This window comes from Dama dama, chromosome 12 (assembly GCF_033118175.1).
Source record: "Dama dama isolate Ldn47 chromosome 12, ASM3311817v1, whole genome shotgun sequence".
NCBI classification, from domain to species: domain Eukaryota; kingdom Metazoa; phylum Chordata; class Mammalia; order Artiodactyla; family Cervidae; genus Dama; species Dama dama.
In genome coordinates, this window is record NC_083692.1 from 74,097,922 (window position 1) to 74,112,461 (window position 14,540).

The 14,540-nt window shown below is 37.2% G+C and overlaps 1 protein-coding gene across 1 annotated transcript; it reads right to left on the bottom strand.

Moving 5' to 3' along the window:
• Positions 1-7,627: 7,627 nt before the first annotated feature.
• LOC133067287 (olfactory receptor 4L1-like) lies at positions 7,628-8,569 on the bottom strand. The gene has a single exon (XM_061158438.1). It carries the CDS (start codon positions 8,567-8,569, stop codon positions 7,628-7,630), a length of 942 nt encoding a protein of 313 aa, XP_061014421.1.
• Positions 8,570-14,540: the final 5,971 nt, after the last annotated feature.

The following is a 14,540-nucleotide window of genomic DNA, read 5'->3' on the forward strand; positions in this document are numbered from 1 at the left end:
TAAAGCCCCTTGGTGGGTCACAGTTCTCGGAGGACAGACTGTGTTATAGCTCTTAAATAAATCACTGTTACAGCTCAGTGTTATAGCTCTATTTATTTAGATGATAGCAGGAAAATCCATCTTCGAGGTGTGAGGGCACTTAGATCCAAAGATAGGAAGAGAAGAGCGCCCCATCGTGCGGGGGAGAGAGAGAGAGAAAGAGAGAGATAGAAGAGGGACTAGCCTTGGGAGTGTTAACTCAAAGGTTGGGATCTGAGCCCCAGCCTGTAGCTTACTTATCCAAGAGACTTGATCCAACTGCCCAAGGCTGTCTCCCCTGCCTTCGAAATCTTGCAGCTATTGCAGTCATGGTAGAAGATGCTTTAAAACTCTCCTTTGGGGGCAAACTAACTATTTTTACCAGCCACCAAGTAAAACAACTCCTAAATGGGAGAGGCCATTTATCGATGTCTGATCAAAGAATCCTCAGATATCAAGTAATACTGATGGAAAATCCAGGCCTCACTATATCCCCTTGTGAGGTTCTTAACCCACCCTCCTGCCTACCCCCGAGGGCTCTCTCCCCTTTCACTCCTGTCTAGAAACCTTGGACCACTGGACAAAACCCCGAGAGGGATTATCAGAAGATCCTCTGATCAATCCTGAAGAAATCTGGTACACTGACGGAAGCAGCTTTGTCTTGGATGGAAAAAGAAGAGCCAGATATGCAGTAGTCTCAGATTTTGAGATCATAGAGGCTAAGCCTCTGCCACCAGGTACTTCAGCCCAATTAGCTGAGCTCATAGCTCTGACTCGAGCTCTAGAGCTGGGAAAAGGAAAAAGAATAGCCATTTATACTGACTCCAAGTATGCCTTTCTGATGCTACATGCACATGCAGCTATTTGGAAAGAAAGGGGCCATTTGACCACCCGAGGGTCCCCAGTCAAATATGGTGACCAAATCCTTAGACTCTTAGAGGCAGTCCATCTGCCCACTGAGGTCTCAGTCTCCCATTGTTAAGGACACCAAAAAGGGAGCACAGAAGTGGGACAAGGGAACCAAGCAGCTGATCAGGCAACAAAGAGAGCAGCGTTACAGAACCGTGACCTAATAGGGGTTGCCACCTTAGTTCCACAGACTAACTTGCCAGAAACTCCTTCATATACTGAAGGTGAAACTCTTAAAGCTAAGAGTGAGGGCTTTCAAGAAGACCATATGGAGTGGTTCCAAAAGGAGGGGCTCCTTTTTCTGCCTGGGAACCTCCAATGGAAGTTGGTTAACTCCTTACATGCCACCACTTATTTAGGAGAAAAGGCCCTCCAAAGATTACTAGAAAGGTCTTTCAGAGGAACAGGCTTCCAAACAACTGTAAGACAAGTGGTCTCCTCTCGTCCCACTTGCCAATTAAACAACCCCCAAGGAGCTCGAAGACACCAGCTGGCCCAGCCTGTCCAACGACGTGGGGCCTATCCAGGAGAGGACTGGCAGATGGACTTCACCCAGATGCCAGTTTCTCAAGGGTATAAATACCTATTAGTCATGATAGATACATTCACAGGATGGATTGAAGGCTTTCCCACCCGAACTGAGAAGGCTGAGGAGGTGGTAAAAAACTGCTCCATGAAATCATTCCAAGGTTTCGTCTGCCTAGGTCATCACAAAGTGACAATGGGATGTCATTTACTTCTAAGATCACCCAAGGAGTCTCTAAAGCATTTGGCATTACTTATTATCTCCATTGTGCCTGGAGGCCTCAGTCTTCAGGAAAAGTAGAAAGAGCCAACCAATTCTTAAAATCAGTGATAAAATGATAACCCAAGAGACCTCCCTGGGATGGAAGGAAGCTTTACCAATAGCTCTCCTCCGTACCTGTATTGCCCCTAAGGAACAGGTTGGTTTTAGTCCTTATGAGATGCTATATGGGAGACCTTTTGTTTATGTCAATGACCTCTTCCTAGATCCAGAGGTTCAGACCCTCCAGTCTTATACCATGGCCATTAGGCAATACCAACAGGATATACGCTTGTGGGGTATGAACCAGGACCCAAAAGACTCTAAGGACTCGCCATTATATGCTCCAGGGACTCAAGTCCTAATTAAAGTCTGGAAAGAAGGGTCCCCAAAGGCTCAACTCCAGCCCACATGGAAGGGCCCCTACCCCATAATACTTTCTACTCCCACAGCGGTCAAGGTGCCAGGACATGACTCCTGGATTCACTACTCACGAGTCAAGCCATGGAAGAAAACAGAAGAGGACACTCAATACACCTGTGAGCCCCTGGGAAATCTCAGATGCCTATTCAGAACTACAAATGAGTGCCCTTCTAATAAACAACCCCCAAATCTGGTCTCTGAGGATAAGATTTCTCAAGACAGCTCTAAAGAGCCAATGCAGCTTGGCAGAGATTGTACTCCAAAACAGACAGGAGATAGATCTTCTGATCCCTGAACAAGGAGGGACTTGAGCCATCCTGGCGATGTGAGTTTGAAATTGGCTAATGCCCCTACTAGTCCTTGTTATGCCATACTGACGCTGCTAGTGATTGTTCCATGTACTGTCAATTGTCCAACCTGTCTTGTCACTGCCCAGGTCAAGCTACGACATGCAGCGCCAGTTCAACAAAGATCTAAAACTACAGCCAACCACAGAAAACATCAGTCAACCTTAGATGGACACCGCTATAAGGACTCTGAGGCCTGAGACTAGCAAGAGGGGGAGGCCCAATGCCCCTCGCCGTCCCAGTTCAGCAGGAAGTAGCCAGAGAGACCTCGACGCCCCTATTCCCAAAGAATGGGCCTCCCATCTCTTGAGGGGGGAATGTTAGGTAGTTAGAATAGGGAAAAGGAGTCCAAAATGGCGGTGGCTAAAAGACCTGGAAGGGAAAGCCTGCGAAAATAGAACAAAGGAAGGTCCGAGGACCAGAGTGAGAACCTCAGGTAAAACAAACAACGCTCCTGCCTAAGCCCAATTTGCATAGGACAGGCCCAGGGGGAACAAAAAAACATAAAAAGAGAAGCCAAAGCCCCCTTTTTTTTCCTCTCTCTCTCTCTCTCCCCTGCGCGATGGGGCGATCTTCTCTTCGTGTCTTTGGATCGACGTGCCCTCATGCCTCGAAGATGGATTTTCCTGCTATTATCTAAATAAATAGAGCTGTAACACTGATTTATTTAAGAGCTATAACACGGTCTCTCCTCCGAGAGCTGTGACCCACCAAGGGGGCTTCAATGTCCATCACTCCAAATTTTTGTTGTGACAAGACAAAGAACCAAGGAGCATACACTCGCGTGACAGATATATAGCAAAGATGACATTACAATCAGTAGGGAAGATCTATTCAATAAATCATATTTAGATGATAGTTAATGTCCATATAAAATAAATTATACTCCTTTAATATACCAATAAAGATTTAATTTCTTATTGGATTAAATAACTGTGAAAAATAAATGTTTAAAATTATAAAAAAAGGGTAAAGACAAAATATTTTGGGAGATTACTTATGAAATGTACTACAGAGGAGACAAAAGTTTTAAATCTAAAGGAAAGAAATTGATAAAGGTAACTATTAAATTTTGTATATGTATAAACATCACAAACTTTTCATGTCATCTATGGGAGTGAAGGCCTTTTCAGTTTATATAATTTTTATATAAAAATGATAGCATCTGCAAAGATGTAGCTTAAGAATGAACTAAAAAGATGAAAGAGGATGTCCAATAAATATTCAAATTGTTGCCCAAATTCACTATTAGCCAAGAAAATGCAATAAATGTTTTAAAATTAAAATTTAACATTTTATTTTAAAATATTTTTTATCCACCTAAATGGAAAAAAAACACAGCAATTTGCAAAATTCGATATTGATAAGTCATAGAGAAATTAGGACCCTTGGTAGAGTATAAACATCTACAATTTAGGAAGAAATTTTGTAATTTCTAGTAAAGTTAGATTTATACCTTACAATTCAGCACTTCTAGTTCTAGGTAAATATCCTACAAAAATTACCACATGTGCACAAAGAAATATATATATATATATATATATATATATATACACACACATATAAACATGTATACTTGTATATATATATTCAATTGAGACATTATTTATAATAGTAAATAATTAGATAATTCTAAACTTTTTCCGAGGGGAGAGGGAAATACATTTTAGTATATCTATTAGAAGAAGACTGTAGCCATTAAAATGAATAAACTAAATTCAACAAGTGGGGTGAGAAGGCTAGATATACACATGTAAAAATGATGTTGGAATTTTAACCTTTCACCATATACAAAAATTAAATCCAAATGAATTAAATACCTAAATGTAAGACCTGACACTACTGAACTTAGAGAAGAAAATACATGAGAAGGTTTTGAAGATGCTGAATTTGGCAATTATTTGTTGGATATGGCAGCAAAATATAGCAAAAGCAAAAATCAGACAAAGTTACATCACAGTTATAAACTTTTCTGTAGCAAAAGAAACAAGAGAGTGAAAAGGCAAACTACAGAATAGAAGAAAATATTTGCAAATAATATACATAAGAAGTTAATATATAAAATATATAAAGATCTCGTACAACTTAACAACATGAAACCAAGTAACTGATTGAAAAATAGGCAAAGGACTTGAATAGACATTTATTCAAAGAAAACATGCAATAGTCAGCAAGCATGTGAAGATGTTCAACATCATTAATCACCAGGAAAATGTAAATCAAAAGCACACTGACATATTACCTCACAACTGTTAGGATGGCTTCTGTCAAGACAAAAACCAATAAAAAAACAAGTGCTGATGAGGATGTGGACATGCAGAGAAACGGAAAGCCTTTGCATTGTTAGTGGGAATATAAAATGTTGCAACCATTCTGGAAAACACCAGTACAGTATACTAACGCATATATATGGAATTTTAAAAGATGGTAACGATAACCCTATATGCAGGACAGAAAAAGAGACGCAGATATATAGAACAGATTTTTGGACTCTGTGTGAGAAGGCGAGGGTGGGATGATCTGAGAGAATAGCATTGAAACATGTATATTATCAAGTGTGAAACAGATCACCAGCCCAGGTTGGATGCATGAGACAAGTACTCAGGGCTGGTGCACTGGGAAGACCCAGAGGGATGGGATGGAGAGGGAGGCAGGAGAGGGGATCAGGATGGGGAACACATGTAAAACCATGGCTGATTCATGTCAATGTATGGCAAAAACCACTACAATATTGTAAAGTAATTAGCCTTCAACTAATAAAAATAAATGAAAAAAAATTAAAAATAGAGAATAAAAATAGAGTTACCATTTGATACAGACATTTGAATTCTAAGTGTATATGTGTGTGTGTGTGTGTGTGTGTGTATAAAGAGTTGAAAACAGTATCTTGAAGAGATATTTCCACACTTATGTTCATTGCAGCAATATTTACAATAGGCAAGGGGTGGAAGCAAATTAAATGTCCATTGATGAATGACCGGATAAAGAAAATGTGGCATGTACATAGAATGGAATGGTATTTAGCATTAACAAAGAAGGAAATCCTATCATGTGCTACAGCATGGGTGAACTTTGAGAACAGTATCCTAAGTGAAATAAGTCCATCTCAAGAAGATAAAAATACTTCATGGTTGTCTCAGGTACTCAAATCCTTAGAAACAGAATGGAGACTGGTGGTTGCCAGGGTGAGGTGAGGTGAAAAGAGCACTTGTATAATTGCTGTAGTTTTTCAGTTTTGAAATATGAGAAATTTCTAGAGATCTATTTCACAAGGTGCATATATTTAACATTATTGTACAATTGAAAATTAAGATGTTATATTTTAACCACATTTTAAAAAAGGATGAACTAGAGCAGGATATATTTAAGAAGATGAATCTTTACAATGTAACAGTGAGTGAAAAAATAAATTTTAGAATAATGGCAATAATATATAGGTACCATTTGTATGAAGTTAAAACTATGCAAAATGTATTTTTGCACAATATATGAAAAAGGAGGAAACTAATTTTTTTAAATATACAAGGGAATGATACTCATGGAGTTGATGATAGTTATTATCTTTGCTATGGTAAAATAATTGGATACAGAGGATTACTTAGAGGTCCTTATTTTTTCTAATAATCCACTTTTGTAGTAAGAATCTGAAATAAATAAGGCAAATGTTAAAAATTCGACAAAATCACATGCCATATCAGTGTCTACATTAAACTCTACAATTGAAATAGTTTATAAGAAAGATACAAATATGTCCATTGATCTCCAGGGACCTTTTCTACCCTTCTCAAAGCACTTTTTAAAATAAAAATTTAGTGTGAAATATATCAAGCACATATGGCTAGAGATTCATTTTTAAAGCACACTTTAGCCTATAATTAGTATGGACTGCAAGGAGATGAAATCAATCAATCCTAAAAGAAATCAACCCTGATGCTGAGTCTGAACCTCTAATACTTTGGCCACCTGATATGAAGAGCTGACTCATTGGAAAAGACTCTGATGTTGGGAAAGACTGAAGGCTAAAGGAAAAGAGGGCACCAGAGGATGAGATGGTTATGTAGCATCACCAACTCAATGGACATGAATTTGAGCAAACTCTGGGAGATAGTGAAGGACAGAGGAGCGTGGGGTGCTGCCGTCCATTGGCTTGCAAACAGTCAGATACGACTTAAATGACTGAACAACAGCAAATTGTTTACAGGCAATAAAGAAAAAGTATTGGATAGATGCCCATAATAGGATCACTGAATGGGGGAAAAGCAGAGCATTTGAATTTGATGCCAAAGAGATCATAGAACATGTTTGTGTTCTAATACTCATGAGTTATCAAACTTGTAAAGTGGCACACTTTATGCAATCCAAGTAGCTTGAATACTTTCTGTTTTATTGTGAAGTAAATAACTGAATATAGAGAGACTTCTTTATTTTTTCCTTTTCCATGTGTATTGAAATAGTAGTAATGCTCTTACTTGACTCTTGATAGATATGTGAGAACAACTGTGAATACAAACATGAATGATGGAATAAGGTAAAATGAACTGTGTGTAACTTTTATGTTAGGGTGGAACTTCTATTTTCCTTAAGAATTAAATATATGCTTCTTGCCAGCAGATGACACTATTATTTAGATCTATCTACTTATAGAAACTAGCCCATTTTCCTTGTCAAAAAGCAATAATTCTTATACATATTAGGATCCATAAAATTGTAAGTTTATGTGTGTATGTGCTTATGAGTTGAGTTAATACTTTTGTATGCACATATGGCCAACTAGAGAATTTAGCTGAAAGATCCCTCATTTTGAATTTAAAAGTGGACCAATTCATATTTGATTTTTCTTTATTTAATGAAGTTTAGTCTTGAACATTTCTGGGTTTCCCAGTATAGTTAGTGAGTCAGTTTTTTTTTTTTTCCTCCTTATTTCTATATTTAAGAAATTTAATCCCAGCTGAACTGAATTCAGTTAAAAATTACTCTTCCAATAAAACAAAATATATCATAGAAATATGATGATGGAGCATTTGGTAGGTTTAACATACATTCTGAATATTTAAAAAACTACAAAAAGGCAAATTAATACCAACTTATTCCAAGATGTACTATATATGCGTTTTGGTCTAGAAATATTTTTCATTATGGTTGTTGCCTAGAAGGTCTTTCTGGAGCTCACGTGTTGGGTCCTCAGTCTACTCATGGCTGCTTTCATCTCCTGATTCCTCAGAGTGTAAATAATGGGGTTCAGTAAAGGTGTGATAACTGAATAAAACACAGAAAGAAATTTATCCACTGAAAAGCTACTAAATGGCCAAGCATAAATGAAGATACACGGCCCAAAGAACAGGGTGACCACAGTAATATGAGCAGATAGCGTGGACAGAGCCCTGGAGAGACCACCAGAGGACTGACGTCGAACAGTTACCAGAATGACAATGTAGGAAATGAGCAAGAGTATGAAGGAGATGAAAGACAATAGCCCACTGTCAGCAATTACTAACAACTCCAGAACATAGGTCTCAGTGCAGGCAAGCTTTATAACCAGCGGAAGGTCACAGAAAATATTGTCCACTATATTGGGACCACAGAAGGGCAAGGTGATGGTAAAAACCATCTGGCTCATTGTATGCACAAAGCCAACAGCCCATGATAGCAGCACAGAGCCTCTGAGTACCCGGTGGTTCATGATGGTTGTGTAGTGAAGAGGTTTACAGATTGCAAAGTACCGATCAACCGCCATAACTATGAGAAGTGTCATCTCACTGCCCCCTAAAAAGTGAAGGAAGAACATCTGAGCCATACAGCCCCATAGAGAAATAGTTTTATTTTTCCTGACAAAGTCTGCAACCATCTTGGGGGTTGTGATTGTAGAAATAGACATATCGAGAAAGGAGAGGTTTCCAAGGAGGAAGTACATTGGTGTGGAGTGCAGACGAGAGTCCAAGGTGATGGTGACCACAACGAGAAGATTTCCTGCCATAATCGCTGCATAGGCCAATAAAAATATGAAAAAAAAGAAAAGCTCAAGTTCCCAAGTGTTGGTGAGTCCTAACAAAACAAACTCAGATATCATTGAGCTATTCATCATTTTCATCAAGTTGTGTATTTTCAGAAAGTCTTTAAAATGAAGGTAATCCAGAAAAAGTGATTATTTAATCTGTGACAGTAGTTTTCAAGGTATAGGCATATAGAAAGTAGTATTTGATTCCTACAGAAAAAGAAAAGGTAGATATTTCTGAAAAATGCATTTTAATTGACTAATGCAAGCACAATACTTGTATACACTTTCACATTACTGCATTTATTTTCAAACAGAAAGGCACGAAAGGGAAACTTCTGGTAAAATTTTGTAAATATAGTTTGTGGGTATAGATTTTCTCTCCACATTTATTTGTTGTTTTTACCATGAGTTCATGAATTTATGAACCCTGAGTTTAATGGATCACGTCACAATCAAATGGTCTTTGGTCATAAGTTTTTTCAAGTGGATTGGAATATAGTCATGTAACTTTTTGACAGCTAGTATTCAATCTTTTACCCTTTTCACCTTCCTAGTTTGAAATATTCAGATATGTTTGTATGAGTTGAATTATATACCCACTCAGCAAATTGTTACAGGATTTTCTTCTCTCACCTATACTATATTCTCACCCTTCCCTTTTAGCTCACGTATATATACCAAAAGATTTAACTTATTCCTGAAGACTTAAACTGGCTACAGTCTGTCATGTGTCCCTACCTCCCCCAAATATTAATAAAATAATCTTCCCAGAAAGTTTCTGCATAGGAACACAAATGTCAGGGAATGTTTGACAGGAGGATTCCTACGTGCTATATCTCATGAGTCCTTTGTCCCTCTTCAAGCGGAACAGCACGCTGCTCCCAGGGACTGAGGTCATTGTGTGAGGCAGGCTTGGGTCTCCTTTAGTAAACATTCTCTTTAGGACAAAACTGCTTAGTCTCGTTCCCCTTTCTTGAGATATGGATTGTCTCCTGACCTTGTGACTAACATTTCCCTTTGTGCCCTTGGTAATGGTTGCTGTACGTTTGGTTTTCTGATCTCTATCATTCCCGAAGAAGTTTCTTGTACCACAGCCTATATATACTCATAGAAAAATCATTAAAGCACCTTTGCTCCATCAGAGCGTAGGTCCCCGGGTCTTTTCTCTCTCTCTCTCTCTTTCTCTCTTTTACTTTTTTATCATTGACTCCGTACCACCAGGTTCCGGTCCATTAAAGGACGCCAACACACAAATATTTCTGTGTTGATGATTCTTTCTTCCTTTGTTTCTTCCTTCTCCCTCTGTCTGTCCTTCCTTCCCTTTCTCCTTTCCTTCCTTCTATTTTCTCTCTTTCTTTGTTTTTCAGTTGTGTTCTGTGTCTCATACTTTGGTTCGTGAATAAAACTCTTAGCCTCTAGTTTTTGTCTATTTCCCTGACTCTCTTGTTGCTGGATTTCTGGCTGGTGTTTTCTTTCTTATCTCTTTGCGTTCTCCGTGTAAATGATCTCTAAACAATCATTAAATCTTCCACAAGTAGTGCTTATTTCTTCCCTTGGCTCCTAAACACTTACCTTTTTGTGATGATTGCTTTCCTCTGACTTTTCGAACTTGTGTCCAGACTGACTCTTGATCATTCCTGGCTCAAATATCCTTGATACTTATACTCTTGTTTTTCCACAAAAAAAAGAGTGGGCACTGTTGACTTACTTTTGTCTGCTTTTCTCTTTGATTGAGATCTTTTGGCCCCATCTTCCTGTTTCTTTTTTTTCCTTTAAAAAACTGTTAATGACACATACCAACTGCACAGACACAGATGCAGAATCACAGATATACACATATATGCTTATGCCAAGTTCTAGTTCTAGAGTACAAGGACAGAATGTGGAAAATTTACTCTGAATTTCCCTTTTTTATCTTTATAGTTCACAAAATATTCATAAGTGATTGTTTAGTCCAGTTATCAAAACTTGAAAAAACAAAACAAAACACTGAAGCAAGAGTCAAGAATCAAATCTAGTCCTGTGCTAACATGTACTAGGGAAATATACTCTTTAACTCTTCTCCACGTTGATTTAATTTTCTATAGAAATAAAATAATATCTACTCTTCAACCTCTCAAATTGTTATAAGACTCTAAAGGGCAACATGTTGTTCTTGTTATTCTGTCACTCAGTTGTGTCTGACTCTTTGCAACTCCATGGACTGCAAATTCCCCGAGTTTGCTCAAACTCATGTCCATTGAATCGATGATGCCATCCAACCATCTCATCCTCTGTCGTCCCCTTCTCCTCCTGCCCTCAATCTTTCCCAGCATCAGGGTCTTTTCCAGTGAGTCGGCTCTTCACATCAGGTGACCAAAGTATTGGAACTTCAGCTCCAGCATCCATCCTTCCACTGAACATTCAGAATTGATTGGTTTGGTTTCCTATCCAAGGGACTTGCAACAGTCTTCTCCAGCACCACAGTTTGAGAGCAGCAGTTCTTTGGTGCTTAGCCTTCTTTATGGTCCAACTCTCACATCCATACATGACTACTGGAAAAACCATAGCTTTGACTATACAGACCTTTGTTGGCAAAGTGATGTCTCTGCTTTGTAATACACTATCTAGGTTTGTCAGAGCTTTTCTTCCAAGGAATAAGCATCATTTAATTTCATGGCTGCAGTCACCACCTGCCTTGATTTGGAGCCCAAGAAAATAAAGTCTGTCACTGTTTCCATTCTTTTTCCCAAGTATTGGCCATGAGCTGATGGGACCAGATGTCATAATCTTCATTTTTTGGATGTTGAGCTTTAATTCAGCTTTTTCACTTTCCTCTTTCACCTTCATCAAGAGGTTCTTTAGTTCCTCTGCACTTTCTGCCACTAGGATGGTGTCATTGGCATATCTGAGGTTATTAAAAATTCTCCCAGCTATCTTGATTCCAGCATGTGCTTCGTCCAGCCGGCATGTTGCATGATGTACTCTACATATAAGTTAAATAAGCAGGGTGACAATATGCAGCCTTGATGTACTCCTTTTCCAAGTTTGAACCAGTCCATTGTTCGCTGTCCAGTTTTAATTGTTGTTTCTTGATCTGCATATAGGTTTCACAGGAGGCAGGTGAGATGGTCTGGTATGCTCATCTCTAAGAATTTTCCACCGTTTGTTGTGATCCACACAGGCAAAGGCTTTAGCAACAGGAGGATTTTTACTATGCAAGATTTGGTACAGTAGACTTAGTGTTAATGAAAACGTTTTTCTTTATTAAATATAAGTGATAAAATTACCTAGGCTGTCTTCTTTAAAAGAATTGTTGTCATCATTGGTATTATATTTAGTGCAATCATTGAGTCTACATAATAATTATGAAATTATCAAAATTATGCAGTCCTCAATCTCAAAATACTAACAGAAGAAAACTTTGAGGAGAATCCTAAAAGTAATTTTTATAGTTTATTGTGTAAAATTGGAACATTAAAAGCAAGAATTATATTTATTAATTTATGGTTTTAAAAATTTTTGTAACCATATTTATAAAATATATCCATCTAAATGCACATAAACATGATTCAAATATGTTACAAGCGACAAAATAATTCATTTTGACAATTTTTACATATGACCAAATGTGAAATATTTTTAAAATACTCTTTTACTCAGACACAGGTAAAAATAAGTTAGAATCAGAAAAATTTTACAGTTATTGCTAACTTGAGGCACAGTTTAAAACTCACATGAAAAAATTTATATTTTTGAGTAGTATGTATTTATACAAATAATATTGAACTGAAAAGGATAGAAAAAATAATTTAATAACGTTCAATCAGGCAAGGTTTGGTTTTTCTCTACGAGAAATTTCTGAGAATGGGATGGTCGCCTGTGACTGGGGAGCCTAGTTCTTTCTGTGCTGTTTATGTGACTAAATGAATAAAAATTACTAGTTCAACTGTGGTGCAAACTTGAAGAAAGAAAACTATGTTTAATATTCCGTGTCTATATTCAGTAATAATGCCTTTCTACACATTTTCCTAAAAGCACTTAATGTATGTGGAGATATGTAACTGGAAGCTCTTGTGTTAAGAAAAAAAAGGCTGTGAAGTTTCTATTGATCTTGAATTTTTTTAATGATTATTTGTCCTCAGAGTGTTAAGCTGTGTATGAATTAGATAACCCAGGGGGTAATATTCACTTATCACAAAATAATGTTTGACATGTGAACAATCAGATTTTCTGCCAAAATAACCAGTATAAATATTTTCCTTATTAAAAAATAAGCTTGTACAGCTGGTAGAAAAAGTTCCAACATTTTACATGCTCAAATAACTCTTTTCCCATGTACTGATCAAGTATAAAATATTAAAGTATGTAGTTGTTATAAATGTAGGTAGAAAAGGGTGGTAAGTTTAGAAAAATTGGAAATAGTCCTTAGGTTACAAAATCATGAAAACAAATATATTATCAGTATAATTAGACAATCATATTGAATAAAAGGTTTGATACTTCAGAAAAATAAATAAAGGCTTGAGGGGAAATCTTTTAAATATTGGTTTAAATTAATCACATTTAATTTAGAATTCCATAAGTGTTTTCTCAGTTGAAGTAAATAGCCAATGTAGGGAAGTAAAAACATGAAGAATTAAATGAACATAAAATAAAATAAGTCAATGTGTTCCATTTTCTTGATATGTGATTTTTATTAGACTACATTTCAGACTTGTCAAAGATGTTAAATGTAGCCAAGGATGAAACTAAATTTTTGTTATTTTACCATATTCTAAATCATTTTGTATTTTATCCAACAGTGGTTAAACAATAAACAAACTCAAATTTATGTTCTCAAAATACAAACTCAAATTATAAAACTGACCCCTTAGATCAGGTTATCAATGGTATTTATCCATCACAGACTGGCTTTCTTCTTATTAAAACTGAGTAAATTTGTCCAGATGCTATCTGACCCAAGTTGTATTTTACCATTACCTTCATGATCAGAATAATCTGGTTTTCATTAAATTCTAGGTTTCGTATACAAAGTCTCCTCCTTTATTAAAGTTTACAGTTTCCCTGTGTTATAGAACTGCTATTTCAACCTACCAGTTCTAGCTGAGGAATGGCCTCTTCAAAGATACATAGACACAGTGAGATTCTGAATATATATTTTTTATCTTTTTGCATCTGTGGATATACATGACAATCATTGCAGGTCAGAAAAAAAAGACACAAAACACATACATAAGGTGGAGACAGTGATTAACCCCCAGAGGGAATTGTTAGCGTAAAGGTGCTAGTTAGTTGTCTCTAGAGTTCAGAGCAAGGACTTAGTCTCTCATTTAAGTTGATTATGAATTCACCAAGTGTATGAGTTGTGTGCAGTCTCCCTATTAAGTGCTTTCCAGAAAAAATCATTAACTTAAGTGTTTTGGTTGGTAGAGGGTAAGCAATTTTATGAAAATGGATGTACAATAGATGATGCACTTGAGAAAACTATAATTCTATTCATCTGACTTTACCAATCTGAATACTTATAATTTGATAATTGAATGCATTTATTCAATTAGAATTAAAATAAATAGATCCACACAAAGCAAGGCATATAAGGAAATTCATAGACTATAGACTAGTTCTTAGCACGGAGAAAACTTTCCTTTTACTCTATAAGGGAATAAGAGAGAGAAAGAAGCACCACATACACTCATGGGCTAGAACGAGCAGAGGAGGCCTTCACCAGTGAAGGGACGTGAAGACGCTCAGTCGTGTCCGACTCTCTGCGACCCCATGGGCTGTAGCCCACCAGGCTCCTCCATCCATGGGATTTTCCAGGCAAGAGTACTGGAGTGGGTTGCCATTTCCTTCCCCAGAGGATCTTCCCGACCCAGGGACTGATCCTGGGTCTCCTGCATTGTAGGCAGACGCTTGAACTGTCTGAGCCACCAGGGAAATCCCTGGCCTTCACCAAGATAATCAATAAATGATTTATGGTAATCAATAAGTGATTAGTTAGTGGAGTTTAGCAGATTTGGAATTTCATGTAGTCTCTTACAATTATGTTTAACTTCATGATGGCTTAACTATTGAAGGAATA